This window comes from Lotus japonicus, chromosome 5 (genome assembly GCF_012489685.1).
Source record: "Lotus japonicus ecotype B-129 chromosome 5, LjGifu_v1.2".
NCBI lineage: Eukaryota > Viridiplantae > Streptophyta > Magnoliopsida > Fabales > Fabaceae > Lotus > Lotus japonicus.
Genome location: NC_080045.1, coordinates 47443685 through 47466443, shown reverse-complemented (window position 1 = coordinate 47466443; position 22759 = coordinate 47443685). Strand labels below are relative to the sequence as shown.

Below are 22759 nucleotides of genomic sequence, written 5' to 3'. Positions count from 1 at the left end.
TACTCCACACTTGGCAAATTTCCACTTCTATTAATCCATAATTCGACCTCTTTGGAACTTGGAAGTAAAAGTCGAAACCATCAAAATATGAAGCCAACACCACCACCCACCCTTTGAGCTTGTAACTAGGCTCGTGCTGTACGAAGCTGGATTTAGGGTCCTCATGTATAACGACGTGGATGCCAAGCCAATTGTAGCAGCTCATCCAAATCCCCCACGTAAATCTCTTTTTGAGGTTTCCTTTAGTCTGTCTAACAAAGCCTTCCAGGAAAAGGCAAGGATATTGGAAGGTGCAACTAGAGCCCAAACCTTTTTGAAGATGTCATTCTCCTCCAAAGTGCCTTGCACAATCTGGGTTTCATGCATGTGATTTCACTATTTCAGTCTCTTGTGAATTATATTTGTTATTTATAATTTAAACTTATGTATATTTACTATATTAATTTGTTTTTTTATGATAGATTGTTTAGTGTCAATTGAACATCAAAATATAGCGTTGGCTAATAAAGATTTTTTAATATAAAAGTAGCTCGATTCAAATGACATAACTTCAACTAGGCCTGACCTAAAGTCCATAAAGGCTACCTCTACTTCATTTTGAACCTAGTGTCGGATAAATCGACGCTTATTTTGAAGGAAAAGGGGCTCTTTAACCTCCTCCCGACCACTCTCACATTTTGGAACCCAAAACCTCATTTTCCCTTTTGTCTTCAACCTCCTCGTCCGCCTCGAAGCTCCGTCTAACCGTCGCTTCCATACGTCAACACCCTTCTCCCCCCGAGTCTCCTCAGTGAACACTCATCACTTAACACACTAGGCACCGCCCACGCCCACAATATCGCCATGCGTCTCACCTTCTCCATTAAGCCATACGTAAATTTTTATTTGATAGGCAAATGTTAGTTGTTAGTAATATTAGTAATTTAGTCTCTTCTTAGGGTTCGAACCCTAAATCCTTCACGGCTTCACCCTTTATCCCACCCAACCCAACCCTTATATCCCTTAACTTTTATCACTTGAGCTAAACTAGTACTATTATTTAAACTGTGCTCTAATGTAAACTATTGACTTTGAAATTGTAAGGTTCCTGATTTATTAACAACTAGAATTATAGTGGAACGAGTAGAAACCAAACATTTAGATACTAAATTTCAGAGGTAGAACTAAAGTAATAACCTTCATCATTTGGCATAATTGATTGATGACAAATGACAATGAACATGTTTGTCAAATAGTTTGTTCCTCTGGCAAAAATAACACCACCATATTTTAATGTTTACTGCACAACATAACTATAAGAAAAGAAAGTAGAAATAAAAGAAATTAATAAAAGAGAAAAATCTTTCGACAATTAAGCTTCATTTTCGACAAGGGAACATAAAATTGGAGATGATGAATTGATGATGTGAATCCTCATTATGTAAACCTCAGGGTGAATGCACTTTTGTCTATCCAATTTTCATGCGTTTGTCAACATAAATCCGAAGCCTATCAGTACGGTAATCAAAGGTAACAAGGGATCCTTCCGAGATGACTTGAACTTTTTATGTTCTTCAATTATGGCCTGCTAGTGCTACCTACACAAAATGCCATGCCTCAAGTTATACACAACTCCTAGTTAGAGACATTATTCTATAATTGCATCTTATGGATATCACTATTGTGCATAGATTTATATAGCTCTTATACATTTGAAGATATTCTTGCCTTTGCAATCAGACATCTTTGCCGTTTTCTTTGTTGGTGACCATATTGGTTGTCCGGTAAGGTCAAGGGTTTCCATTTTTATGCTTATGAATGGCTTTCTCCGTTGAAGTAACAATTGTGTTAAAGAGTTTATAAGTGGAAGGACCCACTCACCCATTGCCTTAAGGTTTTGTGGTGAATGTATGTGAATGATGTCCAAGACCACTTATGTTCTTAACCTCTTAACCCAATGTGTGGATGGTAAACTCTCAACCTCCTCATGAGCTGTAAGACTATGAAGAATCTAGCGTTCCGCTGCGCCTCTCCAACAGTGGTACCGGAGCTCACTTGCCAAACGGCCCATGATCCAAAAAAAAAGTTGGAAAAAAAAAAGAAAAAAGAAAAAATATATCAACGAAAAAAAAAAAGGAAAAAGCCATGGGTCCATGAGACTCAGGTTCGCAGAAGGAGCACAAGCCAAAAAAAAAAAACGACAGCCTCTGAGGTTCCCGCTTGAGTACAAGCCTAGACAGAGCAAGTCCAACAAGACGAATCCAGTTGAACTTGAGAGGGAGTGTTGAAAATATACAAATGCAGTCCCAGATTGTTAAGATGAAGACTAAATGAATGGAATATAAGCTGGAGAGTTGCAATCTCAATTTTCTTAAGGTTTTTGGGTAAAGCTTCTACTCTAGCGTCACAAGTCCACTTTCCCTCATCCAGGCCTGCACGCATCCAGACCCAACAGTGGTATCAGAGCTTTGGTTCAAGTGAACCTGTGACAAAGAAAGAGTCGATGGTGCAACCATGGTCAACGACAAGTGCAGTCGATGGTGTGCAATGACCGAGTGAAAGGTCAATGGCGAGTGAAGTCAATGATGCAACCATGAAATGACAATGGTGTGACGATCTAAGTGAAAGGTCGATGGCGAGTGATGTCAATGATGCAACCATGATGTGACGACTCCTTGTATCGTTAAACCATCCTGAAGTTGTGGAGATTAGAAGGCAGTGAGCCCCGTTGGTGTTGAGTTACAACGGCGATACAAGAATGTACGAAGTGAAGTGCTCAAATGGAGTAAAAAAAAAAGGAATAAAAATTCCAAGAAAAAAAGGAAAAAATCTCATGAAAAAAGAGAGTAAAAAATGGATTCACAATTGAAGGGGAGTGTTGAAGTAACAATTGTGTTAAAGAGTTTATAAGTGGAACGACCCACTCACCCATTGCCTTAAGGTTTTGTGGTGAATGTATGTGGATGATGTCCAAGACCACTTATGCTCTTAACCTCTTAACCCAATGTGTGGATGGTAAACTCTCAACCCCCTCATGAGCCGTAAGACTGTGAAGAGTCTAGCGTTCCGCTGCGCCATTCCAACACTCTCAACCTTCTTCGTGTCTCAAGACCCTTAGGTATTTTACTGCAATATAATTGTTGTTGTGGTGGGTGGTTGGGTGGGGTATTTGGATACTTGTTGTTCGATTGCTATTGTTGTGGTTTTCTTGGCTTGGCTTGGGTGGTGACTATGCGGATGTGGAAGGGACTGTTTTGCAGCTACTGTGGGTGAAGGCTGGTGTGTTAAAGGCTTGCTCTCTAGCATATATAGGCCTCTATTGCTATGTTTATTTTATTTTTCTTTCACCCTTTCTCCCCTGTTTTTTTTTTCTTCTCATATCCCCTTGTTTCCCTGTGATGCTTAAATCTTGATTCCTGTACTGTTACTTGAAGGGTCGCACCCCTTGTGCCTTCATTTATATATTTGTTATGGCTTATAAAAAAAATACATATGTTGGAGGGTATTTTATTGTGTTTTTTTGTTGTTGTCATAGAGCATGGATTAATAAAAGTAAAACAGTACATTTTGATTTTTGACTTTTTTATTTTTCATGACAAATTGACAATCGGAATGACAAGCCTTGCACTTCAATTTTCCTTTCTTTTATTTAAAAAATATAAAAAGAAAGTACCAATGAGAAATTAAAGAATGTGTAGCAATGAAATAATATATAGGGATGAAAATAAGCCACACTGTTTAGAGAGGTCTATGACCTAAATTACATCAAGCTCAAATCAAACTGATAAATAGACAAGGCTAAGGCTTCTTTAAAAACTTATTTAATTAAAAAAGTTAGGCATAAATCGTATAGAAAGTCCCCGAGTGATAGTTAAAATAGTAAAAAATATGGGACATATGAATTGAGTAATTGCCTATCAAAAAAAATATGAATTGGGTAATAGAGGTCCAGAGATCAATTCTTAGCAAGTGCAATTTATTTTTCCGATGTAAAAAAAAAATTGTACAAAAAGTCTTTAAGTCTAACAAGGCAATCAGTTTAACTAAATACAATCAATAAAATATTAATTTATTTTTATTTTTATTGCTACGCTAGATTTTATTATATAAAATTATATATTTATTGACTTCTTTATATATTTTAAACATGTTGATGTATAGTAATAAGAAAAAGAAAAATTGAGCTAAGCTAAATTAATAAAGGAGAAGTTGCAATCACCTCTCTTAGGTTTATCATTATTATACCGACTTCCCATTTGTTTTACAGAATACTTTGACTTTCACTCCTTCATATATCGTTTAAAATATTAGAACAGTAGTGAATGTTATAATGATAAATTTTAGGGGAGGTCAATGCAATAATTATAAACCTCAGTGAGGCAAGTGCAATGTTTGCAATAAAATAAACGTGGTTAGTGTCTTATTGAATAATAGAGGGGAGGTCAGCGCAATAATGATAAATCTTAAGGGAGATCAGTGTAATTTTCCATTAATAAATAAACAATGCTTAAGTTTTTTAAAAGTCTATTTAATTAGTTAAAAAAGATTAGGCTTAAACCATTCAAAAAATCTTGAAAGCCTAACAATATAGCCTATTTAGATAAATATATGATTAATATAAATATATTTTATCGTTGTTGTTTTTTTTTTTTTTGATGGAAAGTACTTTTTCATTAGATTGAAACAGAAAATACATCAGCTAAAATAGCGGAGTTGAGAAAGTATGGAAACTCAGACCACCAACAACGATTCTGATAGTCTGAGGCCTTAGCTGCTAGAGCATGAGCTACTCTATTCCCTTCCCTCTTAGTATGAATAATACTGAAAGATGTAAATTGAACCGCAAGATCTCTACAATCTTGAATAACAGGTTCTAAATTAGCAACAGATTTGCTACCTATAAAACATGAAATAACCGCTGCTGAATCGGTTTCCACAATGATAGAGTCCATGTCAATTCTCAGAGCCTCCGCCAGCGCCCAACGCACACCGACCGCCTCAGCCATTAACGGGCTCAACCGGTACGTAGAAAAGCTCGTTGCTGCGAAGAAACATTCACCTTCATGATCCAGAATAACCAAGCCATACCCTTGACCATTTTCCCCTGTCCACCCTGCATCAACGTTGAGCTTAAAGCATCCTGGTGCTGGTCGTTTCCAGTTAGGTTGTTCATGTGTGTTCTCCTCATCCTGCAATGCATCACTTGATTCGTGCTGTTCTTGAGCCGCTAGCCAATCATTCAGCACCCCAAAGGCCATACTGATGGAGGCTTCTATACTAGGACTTGCATTCTTGAACAAGACTTCATTTCTTTGTTTCCACACTGCCCAAAGAAGCATAACAATTACCTGTACCAGACCTGGCTCCGCACTGGATATTAAGCTCTCCAACCATGGTTGCAGTGCATCAATCGTATCAGACCTTAAGGACACTGGTGCGGCAAACCACAAGCGCTGTGACCACTCACACTGGAGGAAAATATGTTCCAAACTCTCTAGTACCACTGACTGACATAGGGGACACAGCGGTGCTACAAAAACACCTCGTCTAGAGAGGCTTTGTCCACACGGCAGGGAATTGGTTAACACACGAAAGACAAAATGGCGAATTTTATTTGGCACTCTCAATCTCCAAACCTTGCTCCATGAATACGAACATGATGAGCCCACCATTGTCTCCATTTTCTCCTCCTGCAGCTGCCTATACATGGAGTTTACCGTATAAACTCCCTCCTCTCGCCATCTCCATACAATTTTATCCTTCATGGGTGACCAGCTCAATGGGATAGATAAAATCGTTGTTGTTACTTATAATCTACTACTTCTTATTCTTCCACCACGGTAGCTAAAAGACATCCTATTGCGTTTTGACACGTGTCCAGCCTTCTTTTAATTATTTTTTTCCAACTTTGCAGGGCCCATACGACGTCGTTTCTGAATTTAGGTTTGGTTCTCCTCATCTGCCATGAACGATTTTCTTTTGCGTGTAACCTTTCCCTTTCTACCTGCTCCTCCTGCTCCGCCGAACCATCCATCACCTCTTGATTTCTCTTCCACAACCGTCCTTTTCTCCACATCAAACCGAAACTCTAGCACTGATTCTGTGTTTTCGTTCCTATTTCTACCCACTTCTCACCAATCCATCGATTCTGTCTTCTCCGATTGATCTGGCTTTACTTTCGGCCGCCGGTGCACTGTTACGCCGATTCGGTGGCTCCATTCATGGTCCAACACCTCCATCGATCTACTGTTGCTTGCTCATCCTTCTCTCATTTCATTACAGTTCCAAGGAGTAAATCACGGCTAGACTATCTTTAAGCCAGTACCTTCGTACCTTCATTCATCTGTATTTCTATTCCCTTCATTTTTTTTGTGCTAATTTGCATTTTGTAATACTCATTTTATAGATTCAAGTACCTACCACTGATAGAGTTGTAGGTCTGCCAGAAAATCTGTTCAATTTTGCTATAAATACCCCATGTTGTGAACCCCTCATTCATCTGCTTTCCCATATCCCATTTGCCCTTCTCTTAAATCATCCCTTATTTCCACTGATTTCCCCAATGTCTGCACCTTTCAATTCAATTCGAAGCTTATCCAGAACTTTTTACTTATCGCATTGTATTGTTAGTATTGGGTATTATTCTGAAGCATTGTATTGTTAATGAAACTGTAATGAAATCTCGAATATTATATTGTATTGTATTGTTAAGAATTGTATTGTTAATATTAGGGAAAAGGAGAGAAGCATTGAAGATCTGAGCAAAGGTTATTATGAAGTGGGAGATGTTTGCTAATGGTGAACTTACTAAACCATATGCCTTGCAATCTCACTGGCTTTCCACTATATAGTGTTCTATTTACATTCTAGCATAATTGTTTATGTAAAAGTTGTTATTTGATTTGGTCCTTTTACTTTTAACCTTTCCAACTAAGTAATTTTACAGCACAAAAGTAATCGCTAGACTAAAGATTGATTTTTAATGTCTATGTTTGCTTCTTGGTGTCAAACCTTAGTTAGTGATAGTTTCTTTCATTGCTTGGACAAAGGTTCTTGAATTTTGAAGCACACATTTCCTGATTCTGTTTATTATTCGACAGTTTTATTTATTCAGGTATATGGTTATTATTAAATGAATTGAGGCTTTATATTTCATATGTAGTGTTGGACATTTTTGCTCCTCTTCAAAGTGTCAATAACACAACCATAGAAATACCTATGCTTCAACTTGGAGTGGATGAAAGCTATAACTTGCTGATTTCTAAAGCCAAGGAGGGTTCTGTTGCTGGGGAAGTCACAATTGAGGTAGGTTCCTCTCTGATTGCAACTTGTGAATTCAACTTTTCTTTTCTGGTGTTACTGGATTCAAATATTCACTGATTCTTCTGCATTTCTTTTTTCTGCTTAATTTTATATTTTGGAATTAAAGTTGATTGTTAGAATTTAGAACCTCTTGAGTCTCCATCACCAACGGAATGTGCAAATTACAAGTTACTAGAACCTTTGGAAACTTTTCATGTGGAAAAGTTGTATGACTCTCCCATTTGTAGAAAGTAGAAGTTAAAGTGCATTGCATCACCCTGCTTTTCTAACTGCAAAAAGGTTGAATTGAAGGTGGTTTTTGTTTTTATTTCTTCTTTTTTAAGAGCTTTCCTACTTTCCCTTACTAGGAAAGTGTGATCCAACACTAGCCTAATATTTCTATGATTACAGTATAGAAATATTATATATCAGTTATATTAGCATCAATAATTACTCAAGTGTATTTTAGGTTTTTTTTTCTCCATAAGATTGGCAAGTCTGTAATCAACTCTGTCATTGTATAGGAGCTAAGATGTCAGCAATTTACTAAAATGTATCTCCTTCTTATACTTTTGCACTGTGGCTTGACAATTTACTAAGGAAGCCACTAATCAAGAAGTTTATGTATAAGCCTAACTTCAATGCATGATTTATTGAGTCAGTTTACTGGAACATAGAAGGACTTTGCAGAACTTTTCAGCCAAAACAGTGTTGAAGGCTATCAAGATAGGCTATCATGTTTTCAGCTTATTTATGTTTTCATGTTTTTTCGAGTTTAATTATTTTAAATTTGATTGGGTAGGACAAGTATCTCTTATGCTTCGTGCCCTATGATATGAAATGATTTGATATCTCTCTTCAAAGTTCAAACCCAGCTGTGATTATTTTTTATTTTGTTATTATGCTTTAGTGGTTTAATGTGTAGGATACTTTATTTCTGAAAAGAAAGAAAGAAACAAGAATGTAAAAATCAGCACAGATTAATATTTAATAAAGATAATTAGAAGGCAAAGTCTAACATGATATTAAAGGCTCTATGAAAACCCACTAAATAAAATCTGCAAGGACTTACTATGTTCTTTAGAGGTCCTTTGGTGGATATAAAATGTGTGTCAATTGTTATCATGGTACTTTTTTTATTATTGTATTACTTTAAAAACAATGTCTTTTTGTTCAAGTTAATTTTAAATAAACAATGTAATTTATAAGTAGTTTAGCTATATAAGTACTGATTAGTTTTCTTTGAACAATGTAATTTTCTAATGTTTTTTTAATATATTTCCCTGGATTTCAGATTTCTATACCATTGATGGTTCATTTGTTAATTTAGTGTCATTAAGTTACACTTTCAATTGTATTTGGCATTTTGATGTTGAGGTTCTGATCAAATCACTAAAAGTTATGATTTTAAAACTGAAAGCTAAAAGATGTGGCTTTATAGAATGCCTAATGATGAAGGGAACATGTATAGGTTGCAAGATAAGCTTTTTAGCAACTGTGTAAGCCTAAGTACTTACCTTTTACAGGGTTGTTAGGCTTAAGGAGCAGAAGATCCAGGTCAAGAATTACTGATGTAATGTAACATTGAAAAGAAATTTATGACATGGATGCTATTTTGCTGGTAGCAGGTTGGTGGCAGTTTGTGGTGTTGTGGTGAGTGAAGGTTGTAGATAAAGCATGAAAGTTGGTTAAGCATGAAATCTTCTTTTATCTATAACTTATCTTGAACTCATTGAAAAATTCTTTTATTCATCTTTTTACAGCTCTCCCTGATTATTATACCTATGATGAAACTACAGATGCAAATTCAAGTTCTCATCAGAAAATGAAACATGTAACTAAAGCAAACATATATCAATAAGGTTATCATGTCTGATCGAGTGCATTTCTATGAAATCCAACCCTCTCTTATTTTCACTTGATCTGGATAGCAATATTTTTTGTTTTAACTTCAAATTATTTTCCAAATAGTATGAATAAGATTGTCATTCACCTAAAATGACTTTGCTTTTCAAGGGTTGGATATAAGAACCAACATGTGCAGAAGACACTATGTGAACCTGTTGTTAATTTTATGGTTACTGTCAAGGGATATTTAGGCGGAAACATTTTATCTTTTCATCATTGGTGTGTGGTAAATGTGTGTATTTCAAACTATTTGTTAACATTCGCATTTCTTATGTGATTTTCTAACTCATGGAAGTGATATCCCTGTGGTTTTAATTGCTATTTGGTACAGAATTTAAAGGGAGCATATATCTAAAGGAAAGAAAAGGGTGCATATATCTTGATGATGGTCAACCTTCGATGATGACGCTTCTTGTCATCTACTTAGTTTGATAACAGTCAACCAGTGACATTGGGAGTTTGTTAATGTTCTTCATATTTTAAGTAGTTGACTAGCTTTTGAAAACTATAATTAGTTTAGTTTGAGATTACAGTTGGATCTCTTTCTTGATATTTTGTAAATATATTTGAATGTTATTTGTGAGTACTATGGTCATGATCATGCATAGGACATGACTTTTTTTTTGAGAATTTAGAATGTCAGGTTCTAGCAGAATAGTTACATGGGTTCATTAGCAATATTCAGGAAATGCACATGCATTCAGTAGCAACATTGGAGGTGTGAATATAATGTTATCATCTGTTCCCTTTTATGATCCCTTTCATATATGAGTATTTCACTTAACACCGTAAAATAATTTCTGAAGCAAAACCTCTGTTTTGTATGGTATAGAAAAGCATTATGGATGAGTCTGGCTGTTTGGGTTACTGAATCATTGTGTAAACCAAACTTGCCACAAGAAGAATGTATAATGAAACTAGAGATGAGTTTTCTGTTCAAAAAAGAAAACAGAATAAAATATACAGTGAAATAATACGTACTTAGGACAAACACATTGAGAAATGATGAAAGCTCATCTAGATGGATACTTTAGACTACACCACTACTTATTTAAATAACTTCAAAATAAGTTCCAAAGACGCAGATTCAAATGTCCATACTGACCATACCTTAAGCAATATAATCAAAGGTTTTACATGAAACCACTATTGTAGAACATGGTGAATCTAAGAGTGTTATTAAGTAAATATCTTATATTAGAGCTAAAGACGAGAAAATATCTTATATAAGAGATATTCCCGTGCATATTAAGAGTGGTTGATTCTCAACACTATATATATTATTTTCAAAATATAATAAGAGATATTCCTATTTTTTTGTAGTGAATTTAGAAAAAATTCAAATATATGGATAATATATTATTCTCTGAATTTATGATTCAAAACTGTGAACAATCAAATGAGACAAGGACCATGCATCGCACGGGTAACGAGATAATTTTCCAGTGTTCGTATAAATATTTTTCTTATAGTTTCAAATATCTCCCTTATAAACTAATATGTTCTTATGTGTGCACCGTCAGTGTGAACTTTGTTTACACAGTCACCCAGTTGAATTCCGCCACAACAGCAAATATATTTTTGTCTTAATTAAAATTTAATGTGAAAATTATTATTGCGCATATGTGGCATGTTGTGATTGGTTGTCAGTGTAAAATTGTTTTACACTGACAGTGCATATCAGTTAAACTCAAACATTTAAACATAAACATAAGATAATAACGATATATAAGTTTTTGACTAATTAAACGTGTATGTCTTAGTAAATAAATCATTGTATTATTCACATATATCAAATTCTCAATAATTAAAGTTTTTTTTTCTAAATTCAAATATATTAATATATTAATAATAATAGAGAGACTTAACTCGAGAATAGGACAAAGAGGAATACAAAAACAAAAGTCCTCAATCATCCACAAGAATACACAATCACTTAACCATCCCTAAAAGATATAAACAACAAGAACCTCCCTAAACAAAAAGAAAAAAAAAATCAATGGATGCAAAAACGAAGACCTAAGTCTGATCTAAAAGCCAACATCAAGACCATAACATCGCTCAAGGCGGCCGCCACCCCTCCATTTCTTCAGCCAGACCACGGATAGCAGCCTCGTCCCCACCGTCAAACGTACAACCCACAAGCTTACTAAGCATCCACGCCTTCGTGGCCCATGTCCAATAACGACCACGATGAGTGGAGTTGGTAAAAAATTATCCGTGCATCGCACGGACAAACGGGAATAATCCTAGTATCATTATATACTTTATATTTATATTTTTTTATTTTAAATAAATTGATTGATATGAAAGATGTTATGGACCATATAGGCTATTTAAAACGGTTGCTGATGGTATTTAAGTGATGCTTTCAGTTAGTTAGTTAATTGCTGATGTAGTTAGTTTTCATTCAGCTTTTCTTTTTTTAACAATTCATTCAGTTATTTTACTTTCTTGTATATATAACACTTTGAAACTACTTCATTCAATACAATTTTCTGTCATCCATTTCTCTTTTTTTCTACATCGGAAAACTATCATCCATTTCTCTAGTTTCAATAATAATTAACATGCTTTATTAATATCGAAGCAGCTAGATGGCTCTGGTTTGTTTCTCTGGCAAATAGCAACACCACCTATTAATTTATCTAGGCGCACTGCATGCACAACCTAACTAAGAAAATAAACGAAAGAAAAACATCACAAACTTTTGACATTTCTGAAACTTTATTCTTTTCAACAAGATTATAAAATTGGAGATAATCTAAACTCCTTATTTCAACCTCAGGACTTTCTATCCAATTTGTGGAACCTGTTTGACATTTCCAGCTTCGTTGACCCAAACCCAAACTCTATCACATCTGAAGTCAGCGGTAACAGAGGATCCTTCGGGCACGATTTTAGCATTCACAGATTGATTCTCGCTCTCAATTATAGCCTCTGCCCGTGTTCCGGACACTCCAACCAACTCAGGCCATGAACTCTTACCTGCACAATATATAAGTTATTCAACTCGATCGCAACAACATTACATTGACTAGAGATAAAATTAAATAAGTTCATATATAGCTTATAACAACATCACCTCTAAACTAGTAGAGTAGAGTTAGGCATAATCAAATATATATATATATATATATATATATATATATATATATATATATATCTTACACATTTGAGCAAATTCATACCTTTGCAATCAGACATCTTTGAACTTTTCTTTGTTCCTCACAATATGCAACTCTTGTTGATGATAAAGATTTAGATGATGTACATTATATTATGTTATGGGGGTATTTATAGTGATTTTTGGTAGGTAATGGATGGATTAATATAACCGTGAATTTTGACTTTTTTTTATTTGTCATGACTTATTGTAAATGTATCTTGTTAAGACATTGTCAAATTTTATAATATTACGCAATCACATTACTTGTTGGCTGTGGCCGGCATTTTTTATTATTTCTGATAACAATTGGCTCCAATATTGCTTAATTATGGGAAACTTCTAGGACCCGGCCGGATTGAAATTACTGTTTTTCTTTTTCTTATTTCGTTTCATTTTTGTCTACAAGGATTAATACTTAAATAATAATAATAGTAATAATCAATTGAGTTAATGTTAATTTTAGAAAGAGAGAGTAAAAAATAATAGATTTCTAAAAAAGTAAAATAAAAAATAATACACATTGAAGGAGACATAAAATTAAAAGGGATATGTGATTTCACTATTTCAGTCCCTTGTATTTAATTTATAATTTAAACTGATGTAAATTTACTATATTAATTTGTTTTTTTATGAGCCTAACCAATGATTTTTTAGTGTCAATTGATCGTCAAAATTTAGCATCGGCTAATGATAAAGATTTTGTAATAAAAAAGTAGCTCGATTCAAACTACATACGCAAGCTAACGTCGACTAGGCATGATCTAAAGTCCATAAAGGTTGACTTTAATTACTTCATCTGTGACCTAGTGTCGGATGAGATGACGCTTATTTTGAATGAAAAGGGGCTCTTTAACCTCCTCCCCACCACTCACATTTTGGAACCCGAAACCCCATTTTCCCTTTCATCTTCAACCTCCTCCTCCACCTGGCTCTAATCATCGCTTCCGTACGTAAACACCCTTCTCCCATTGTCTCCTGTGTCTCCTCGGTGAACACTCATCACCTAACACACTAGGCGCCGCTCACGCCCATGATGTTGCCATGCGTCTCACCTTCTCCGTTCAGCCATGCGTAAATGCTATAGTACTATTAATTAAACTGTGCTATAATGTAAATTATTGACTTTGAAATTGTAAGGCTGTTGATTTATTAACAACTACAATTATAGTGGAACGAATTGAAACCAAACATTCAGATACTAAATTTCAGAGGTAGAACTAAGGTAAGAACCTTCATCATTTGGCACAATTGATTGATGACAAATGACAATGAACATGTTTTTCAAATAGTTTGTTCCTCTGGCAAAAATAACACCACCATATTTTAATGTTTACTGCGCAACAAAACTGAGAAATAAAAGAAAAAGTGTAAAATCTTTCGACAAGGGAAACATAAAATTGGAGAATATGATGATGAACTCCTCATTATGTAAACCTCAGGGTGAGTGCACTTTCTATCCAATTTTCACGCATTTGACAATTCCATCTTTGTCAACATAAACCCGAACCCTATTAGTTCGGTAATCATGGGTAACACTGGATCCTTCACGGATGACATGAACTTTACAACCTGGTCTACGTCCTTCAATTATAGCCTTTGCCTCTGTTCCTGGCTTTCCAAGCAGCTCAGGCCATGGCCTGCTACCTACACAAAATGCCATGCCTCAAGTTATACACAACTCCTAGCTAAAGACATTCTATAATTGCACTAAGCTAAATTAAAAAGGAGAAATCGTACTCACCTCTCCTCAGATTTATTATTATTACACCGACCTCCCCTTTGTTTTGTAAAATGCATTGACCTCTACTTCTTCATATATCATTTAGAATATTAGAACGGTAGTGAGTGTTATAACTATAAAACTTAGGGGAAGTCAATGCTATAGTGATAAACATCAAGGGAGGTAAGTGCATTGTTCACAATAAAATAAAAGTGGGCAGTGTCTCATTAATATAGGGGAGTTAGTGCAACAATTATAAACCTTAGAGGAGGTCAGTACAATTTGCCCATTAATAAATAAACAATGCCTAAGCCTTTTTTAAAGTCTATTTAATTAAAAAGATTAGGCTTAAACCATTCATAAGTTTTGGAAGCCTAACATGATAGCCTATTTAAATAAATATATGATTCATATAAATATATTTTATCATTGTTGTTGTTACCTTAATTTTTTTTATAATACCTTGATATTATATACTTATTTATATTTTTTATTTTAAATAAATTGATTTATATAATGATTTAAGGAAATTAGTCTATTTATAAATATATTTATGACCTATTTAAATATCTTTACTATGAAATGTGATTTTAAGTAGTCTTTCATACCCTAAATAATTCAACACAATTTAACTTATTTTCACCCATGTCTAAATATAGCTAATTTTTTACTAATCCATTTAAAGAAAGATTTCTTTTAGGATAATTTAAATTATTAGCGTATAAATTTGCTAGCTTATTTATAAATAAGTTTTTGACCGGAAAAAACGCCTATGATAAATTACAGACCAGATATAAAACTAAAAAATTTTAAGTAGGTCAGACCTATTTATGTAATGTCTAATTAACTTGACCAAAAAATTTTTAAGTAGGTCAGACCTATTTATATAATGTCTAACTTGACCCAACCTGTTATCACACCTAATAGGCTAATACTACATTTGTTTATGAAAAGTCCAACTCAAGTATTTCAACTACACGGAACATAAAAAGAATAAGGACGTAAAAATAAACTACACGGAACTTTTAAGGTCAATGTCAGACACAGAAGGACATAGAAATAAACTACACAGAACTTTCAAGGTCAAAGTTAGAGGTAAAAATAGTTTTATCCTAATTTTGACCTTAAAAGTTAAAACTAACATACAAATAAACTGAAGGACATGAAGATAAACTACAGGGAACATCTGCAAGCCTTTTCAATTTCCTGTTCATACTTAATTTAAGTTTCAATTGAGAATCACATAATAATAAAAAATCTAAAACTACTGTGCCCTTCGTTCACAACTTTGATGTCTCGTTCCTTCCTTTTTGCTTTGATATTAAACTAGTACAGTGACCCCTGAATTAGACTCCTGTTTCCAATCAAAAAAATCCAAAACGGTACATGACACAGGTTGAATCCGTTTGCATACAAAAAGCACTAAATAAATTTAATAAGTGTTTTTTAATTTGCATCCAAACAGGTTATGATCTGCACAAGTTATGATCTACCCTTATGTAGGGAGAAAAATTACAAGAATCTATTCTAAGAATTGGAATACCAACAAGAGACATCCTTTGAAAAATAACTTACCTTTCGAATACATTCTTAAAAACTCTTTCAGCGCTGAAGCACGCATTGTCTTTTGCAAATTGAATATTCGATTGAACATTGGTCAAGCTAGTAGTAAGGCGCGTAAGACACAAATAGGGTTTTACCATCTTTAAATAAATCAGAAAATTCAATATTGACCCATCTTAGATATTGGGCCTGTTAGGCCCTAAATATATAGAAGCTCACACATTTATCGGTTGGCCCTAAAAAAAATTTTGTGAGTATATGGTGATTTTTAATAAATGCCAAAATTATTCATATTAACAAATGAGCTCACAAGGAAAAAAATATTATACTTAAAAATAATATAGTTACTTTTTTACAAGGAAGATAAAAGGACTATGATTCGACAAATGTACATCACATAAATGAGAAGTTGAATTGGCACGACCTGAATATATAAGGGAATTTTAAATCTTGAGGGAATGGTATGAGTCGACCCCCTTACTTCCGATAAGTGTAAACCAAACATTATTATTTTGAATTACCATGATTGATTGTAATGTCATCTTTAGATCTTAGTTATTGAGTGAAAAACTATGTCCTTAGAACCAACTAGGACAAACCAACAAAATTAGGCGGAAGAGAAGATATCTATGAAAGGGTACATAGCCATGCCATGACTATAGCTACTTTAGGAAATTCCTAACACGGTTAACGAGGGATTATTATGAGCAACAAAACTCTCCATATCAAATACTTAACAGAGTTACATTCATAAAGACTTAAATCTAAGACTTCAATTTAAACTGAAACTTCGTGTCATTTGGTTTTGATTTAATAAAAAAATAAGATCTAAATTGTATAGTTATTCATATTATATAATGCTAATATAACATATTATGCTAAATGATGGCTTTTGTACCAAAAATATGATGATACTTTTGTACCAAAAACATGGACAGCATTACATTATCCCTTGAACCAACCCAAACAAGCTGTGTAAAACAAAGATTTGCATGGCTCTATATGATTATGGGGGCACTAAATATGTGACACATGTTCATCTTAGTTAACTAATTTTTGTAAAGATGACAAATCCAAGTTAGAAATCAACTCTTAGTTGGTGAAGATAATATGTCATGTGAGTCTAGTAGTTCTCTTTCGCCCAGAAGGCTTCCTTGCTCTAATAACATCCTTTGAAGAACTAGTAATATCCTTTTCAGATTCTTCATCGCTTTTGTCAAAATCACTGTCCCCATCAAAACTCTCTGTTTTGTCTGTGTCTTCTTCCTCTTGTGGAGGAGATTTCTCAGCTTTATCTTGTTTTGAAAGCTGATCTCGAAGCTCTCTTAGTTTTGATTTCTTAGAATTTAAGACCCCCAGAAACTAAAACAAAACAAATTCAGGGTCAGTTTGATGATTGGAACTTCAAAACAACAAAGCAGAAAGAAATATGCAAGATTCGTAATAGTAGTAAAGGAAGAATAATGAAAAACTATAACAAATACTAATCTTACCAGTAAAGTTAGCCTCAATAAGCAGATAATAATGAAAGAAATGTCCTCCTACATTTTTCAATCTTTCAATTATTCATGTATGTTCCCATTCATGACTTTTCAAACACACTAAAGTGCAGTAGTCATCAGTAGTAGTTTGTGTTCGGTTGAGCTTATGCTCAAAATCTGCAGCATAGTAGAAGAAAGCTACAAGTTTTTGTTTGCAATTGATAGAGATTAAGAACTGAATGGTATTTTTACGATATTTCTTTTATGAAATCAGAATAACAGTGAGGCAACAGAGTAAACAAAGGAAAGGGAAAACAGAAAATACACAAGAGAATATCCTCTCTTGCTCAAGACCAAGCCCAAGCCGTCAATAGTTTTCTTGCATGCTACTTTCACAACCTGTCTCAAATCCTTATGTCAATTTGTCCCATTGTTGTGTCCTAGTTCTAAACTTTTGCTAAGCCTTCATAACCCTTGGCGGCTTTTGTCTCATTCAAGAAGCATTCTGACCCCAACTATCCTAGAGAATAGTTTGATCCCATCCCGAATATCCCAAAAGAGCAATCTGGTCCCCACTATCCTAATGAAGCATTCTAGCCCCAGCTATCCAAGAAAAGTCATTCAGCCATGGCTATCAAAGAGAAGTGTTTTGGATCCAACTATTCCGGAGACGCATCCTAGCCCCAACTATCCTAGAAGCAGTTTGGCCCTGCCTTTTGTGTTAGCTGTGTTTAAGCCTCGGATTTTGGCCCCATTGCAGTCTCCCCTTGACCATAAATCATCAAAATCTTGAACATGTCAAACAGAACATGTATTGCCATAAACTTGTGAATTAGGAAGTCAAAGTACAGTGAAGAATCGGTCCAATATTGGGAAATTATGAATTAGTTCAATGAATTAGGCCCCATTTGGGAGAGCTTATTTGAGCTTATCTGATAACATAAGCGTTTGTGTCAGTGTTTGGGAGAGCTTATGCAAACAGGTTATGGGCCATAAGCTGTTTTGAGCTTATTTTCATAAGCTACTCAGGATAGCTTATGAAAAAGAGCTTAGGCTTATATATAGCTTATTTTCAATTTATTTCAATACATTTTAAAATAGCTTATGAATAAGAACTTATGTCATAAGCGCTTACGGTTGCTTATAATCATAAGCGCTTAATTAAGTTGTTTTCCCAAACGGGGCCTTAATTGGTTCAGCAGTTTTCCAAGACCAACCTGTCTTCTTAAGTGACAAAGAACGTTAGGAAACCATGAAGGCCAAGACATCCAATGAACCAACCGGGATGACAATAGAACAATCGCAAAGCAAGAGTTAAGAAGTTACCTTCACATAGATTTCAGATTCAAATTCGACCTTCTCTTTGGCAATCTTCTCACTTTGGGCTAAGCACTTCTCAGATTCCTCTTTCATCTTCTCAAACAATTCATTTTTTCTGACAACTTCTTCCTGTACATGGACATTAACAAACATGCCTGTTAGGATGTTCAGATCTAAAGAAAAGACAAGGATTCAATATGGTAAGAATTAAGAAAGATTCTTGCCCTCTCGTACATGAGAAAAGAAGGTGCAATTAGAATTGACATATTGATTCAAGCATAAATTAAATCTCATACGTTTAAAAACTTCAGTTTGTGGTGAAATGAAAATTTAACAGGTAAAAGTTTTCTATTATCATAAAAATACATTCAATGTGAGGGAAGAAGTTTGAATTTTTCAGATTTTGCAATTTGCTGAACATGAAAAAGGTGATGCGTTATAAGAATTACTTTTATCTTTTGACATAAACCCATCATAGCCAACTTATTTGAGTGTCATTTCCAAGATATAACGAGATAAGCCACATGATATACAAAATGGAGAACAAATGGGCCCAGCTGCTCATGAGCTACTCACATGATTATATATAAAAATCAGTGAAAATGTCAACTTTCAGGGGGGATACTAACTTCAAATTTAAAGTCAATGTAATGTAAGAGGCCGAACACTACAGTATTCCTTTAACAAGCTTAATTAGCATTAGCTTATGTTTAGGCCACTTGTAACTGAAACTTTCCATAGAGCTAGCAAAAGTTATACACACTTGCAGAAAATGTAATGAATAACTTGCACTTAGTTAGTGTTGTCAAGTATCGGCCATGGAGGAGTTCCAGCAAGCCGCGATGGCCAATATTCTGCCATAATTCACAGTCCGCCATCAGTGTTTATCAAATATGGTCTGTTTTTGGCTTTCCGACATTAACAACACTGCTCTTAGTGCAAACATTTCTAGAAGCTCGTCAAGATTGTCATAGATAAAGACCCTCAAAAGAAATAATGAATATAAGATTCAAGAAGAATTAATATTTCTTAAACCTGAGCAACAAGCATGCTTACCACTTATCAGTCTTTCTCTAAATATTGACTTCTCCACAGAATAGAGGTTAATAATTTAATGAATGAATGAATGCAATGGCAATGGCAATGGAGTGAAAACATTATATGCAGGCTTTTATCATTTCCCATTGGAAAAATGAGTCCTATTTGTTGTTACCATTCATCGTCCCAAGCATGGCATCCCCATTGGAAAAATGAGTCCTATTTGTGGTTACCCTTCATCATCCCAAGCATGGCATCCCCATCATAATGCCCATAATAAACAAACCAAGAACGAGAAAAACAGACAAATATCAAGCTTGAAAATATTAGTATAGAAAACACAAGGAGTAAACCTTACTTTCATCCTTTGTGTTTACCACACCCTCAAATTAGTCCCTAACATAAAGAAATCACACATTTGGCCTGATGTATGACAAAGTTGGGTATGTTATCTACCAAGAATAAAAAAATCACATATCAGATACTAATGTGCCCGACTTCTCACATTAAGTATAAACATTAGCATGTTCGGTTCTGAGTAAATGTATTTTGCACAAATCATGAAACCAAACATACTTTTCTATGTTAAGAACTAAATCAATTGGCATTAAGCACGAAAATTGAAGGCTTACTCAAAATGCATACAAAGAGAGTCTCAAAAGTTAAGCAGAATGTAATCTTACACTAAGTGTTATGTTTGCATCCATTAGAAAGTCCAATATTTCTGCAGTAGTTTTCTTACAATCAGAAGACTGCAAACATTTCCATCTCCATTGCAGCGTCATTCCTTCCTTCTCAAAGGTCCACGACAACTATCAATCAAACAAACTACATATTAGAAATTGGGAGGCCTATACTCAACCACAAAAGCTAGCTCAAGAGTTGAGGTTTGCACTACCCTTATAAATGTTATCTATGCTCTATCTCTAACCAATGTGGGACTTCTAACACAAAAAAGTACCATAGTCAACCAAATATCTTCACACCATAAAAAAAACCATGAATAACAACAGTTAGCTATAGAGTTACCCTCTTATGGCCATCACCAGCATCAGCAAATGCATACACAGAACCAGGTTGCTGAAACCCCAAGTAGCGTTCAGACATTTCCACGTACTCAGAAACTGGTTGGTCCCACTGAGCAGCACGCTGCTTGACTTCATCCTCCGAAGCTTACAGAAACAAAGATCAAAACTTGATGATTGTTTTGGCATGAAATCGGAAAAGGGTAGTGGAAAACGAGAAAGGAGTCAAAAGGGTAGGCAGGGATAGAGAGTATTACCGTGGCAGTGCCAGGCGGCGACGCCGTCGGTGATGGCGAGGTCGAAGTGGGTGTCAAACCAAGTGCCCTTCACGAATATGGTTTCGTTGGCATTTGGAATCTGGAGCTTCAGGCATGTGTGCCTCTTTGTCTCCTCCATGGATTTGGAGAAGAAGGAACAACTTGGCTACACCTATGTCAGTTATTTGGCACTATCTGTTTCTTTTGCAGAGGGAATGAGAAGTGTGCAATGGAAGATTGTGTGACTTTGACATGGTTTCATCGGTTTAAAATAAAGAATTTATTAAGGCCATGTTTGGATGGTTTTTAGTTTTAAGTATTCAAAATTAAAATTAGTTTTTAAAATTGTAGTTTCAATTTTTTTCTTGTTTTCAGTTTTGTAAAAATTGTTATCAACCTTGGAAATTCATTATTAGTGTCACGAATGTCAATCATCATTTACCATTGTCACCGCTGATGACAACCCTCGTCACCGCCCTACGCTTTCCACCCACCATCATCATTTTCACCCTCCGATCATGCTACTTCTGCACGGTACTCTCCACCCCCCACCACCTACTCACCACACTTCACAACTTGATACCCTTCATCAACCGTCGTAGAAGGTCTTAAGCATCAACAACATTCATGGATGGTGTACGGTGGCAACGACAATGTAGGTTGCTGGGCGGTGAAAGGTTTCAAGAAGTGGTGGCAATGGAGGGCTCACAAGAAGCGGAGGGGAGTGGGTGTCAAGGGGTGGCAAGAGCAATAATGGTCGGTGTCATGTAATGGTAATGGAAATGAGGGGTGATGGATGTCATGAGGCAATTGAGGGTGTCGAGAGAAGTGAAGAAGAATGAGCATCACGTGATGGCGAGAGCGACAATAGTCGGTGTCAGGTAGTGCTAGTGGAAATGAGGGGTGGATGATGTCATGCAACAATGTTGGCGATTGAGAGTGTCAGTGGTGGAGGATGTTAAGTAAAAGTAGTGTAGGATACTAGATGACAAATGTAGTGGAGGGAGCAAGTAATGGTGGTGATGAAGGTTGCAAGATGACAACTATGATTGATTAAGAGTGTTAGGTAGTAGTAGAGGGTGAAGGGGTGTAGCAATGATGGTGATAGTGGTGGTGGAGAGTGATAATGACAATGGTGGAAGGTACCAACATTGATGGCAAATGGCGCCAGACAATGATGGAATTGGAGGGTGTCACACAAGGAGGCGAGGAAGGAAACTTGACATGACAACAAAGGTAAGATTGCGAGGCAATGGTGACAATGGTTGAAGCTACTAGGTGGCGATGATGGGTATCATGCGACAATACAATGTGACAGTGACACGTTGATGGAGGTTGCAAAGTGGTGGTGGTGGTAGCCATGTGGAAGGTGGTCGTGGCAGTGACAAATGGTATAGGGCAATGACGATAGTGTAGGTTGTCGAGGGGTGGGGGTGGTGGTAGTGATGGTGGAAGAATTAGGGATACATGAAAATTTGAACTTTCAGAACACAAATTTAATTTCTTTTGCATTTTCGGAACTTGAATTTCTAAAAGCTAAATTTTTGTGTTATGAAAGTTTAAATTCCAAAAGTGCAAAACATTATAAATTTCCGAAAATTGACCTTTCGGAACACATAAATTTAGTTATCAGAAGAAGTTCAAAGTCATTAACACGAATTTTAGGAAAAAAATGTTGAGTGGAAAATACCATTTAAAAGGTGTGTAAAAAAAATCCACTGATAATATTATTAAGGGTTAATGGTCAAATTAGTCTCTAAGTTTGTTAGCGAGTTTGATTTTAGTTCTTCTGAGAAAAATATGACGTTTAGTTCGCTTATAAAATCAGGATTAATTTGAACATTAACCATATTTTTTTTTGAACTTACCCTATTATTAACAAGATAAGGATAATTTATTTGTTTTTAAAGAAATCATTTTTTTTGAAACCATTTTAAAAAATAAAATTGGAAATGAAATGAATTTTTCTTGACAAAATCCCATTTAAAATTATAAAT

At 35.1% G+C, this 22759-nt stretch overlaps 2 protein-coding genes across 2 annotated transcripts; both read right to left on the bottom strand.

The window, feature by feature from the left end:
- Nucleotides 1-13596: 13596 nt before the first annotated feature.
- LOC130720953 (glu S.griseus protease inhibitor-like) lies at nucleotides 13597-15742 on the bottom strand. The gene is made up of 2 exons (XM_057571660.1): nucleotides 15654-15742; nucleotides 13597-14002 (listed from the first exon to the last, which is right to left on the bottom strand). Exons 1-2 carry the CDS (start codon nucleotides 15730-15732, stop codon nucleotides 13812-13814), a joined length of 270 nt encoding a protein of 89 aa, XP_057427643.1. The 5' UTR covers nucleotides 15733-15742; the 3' UTR covers nucleotides 13597-13811.
- A 789-nt stretch (nucleotides 15743-16531) lies between these two features.
- On the bottom strand, nucleotides 16532-21007 carry LOC130720667 (DNA repair protein XRCC4-like). The gene is made up of 5 exons (XM_057571343.1): nucleotides 20763-21007; nucleotides 20510-20652; nucleotides 20164-20292; nucleotides 18449-18571; nucleotides 16532-17003 (listed from the first exon to the last, which is right to left on the bottom strand). Exons 1-5 carry the CDS (start codon nucleotides 20899-20901, stop codon nucleotides 16755-16757), a joined length of 783 nt encoding a protein of 260 aa, XP_057427326.1. The 5' UTR covers nucleotides 20902-21007; the 3' UTR covers nucleotides 16532-16754.
- Between the last annotated feature and the right edge of the window lie 1752 nt (nucleotides 21008-22759).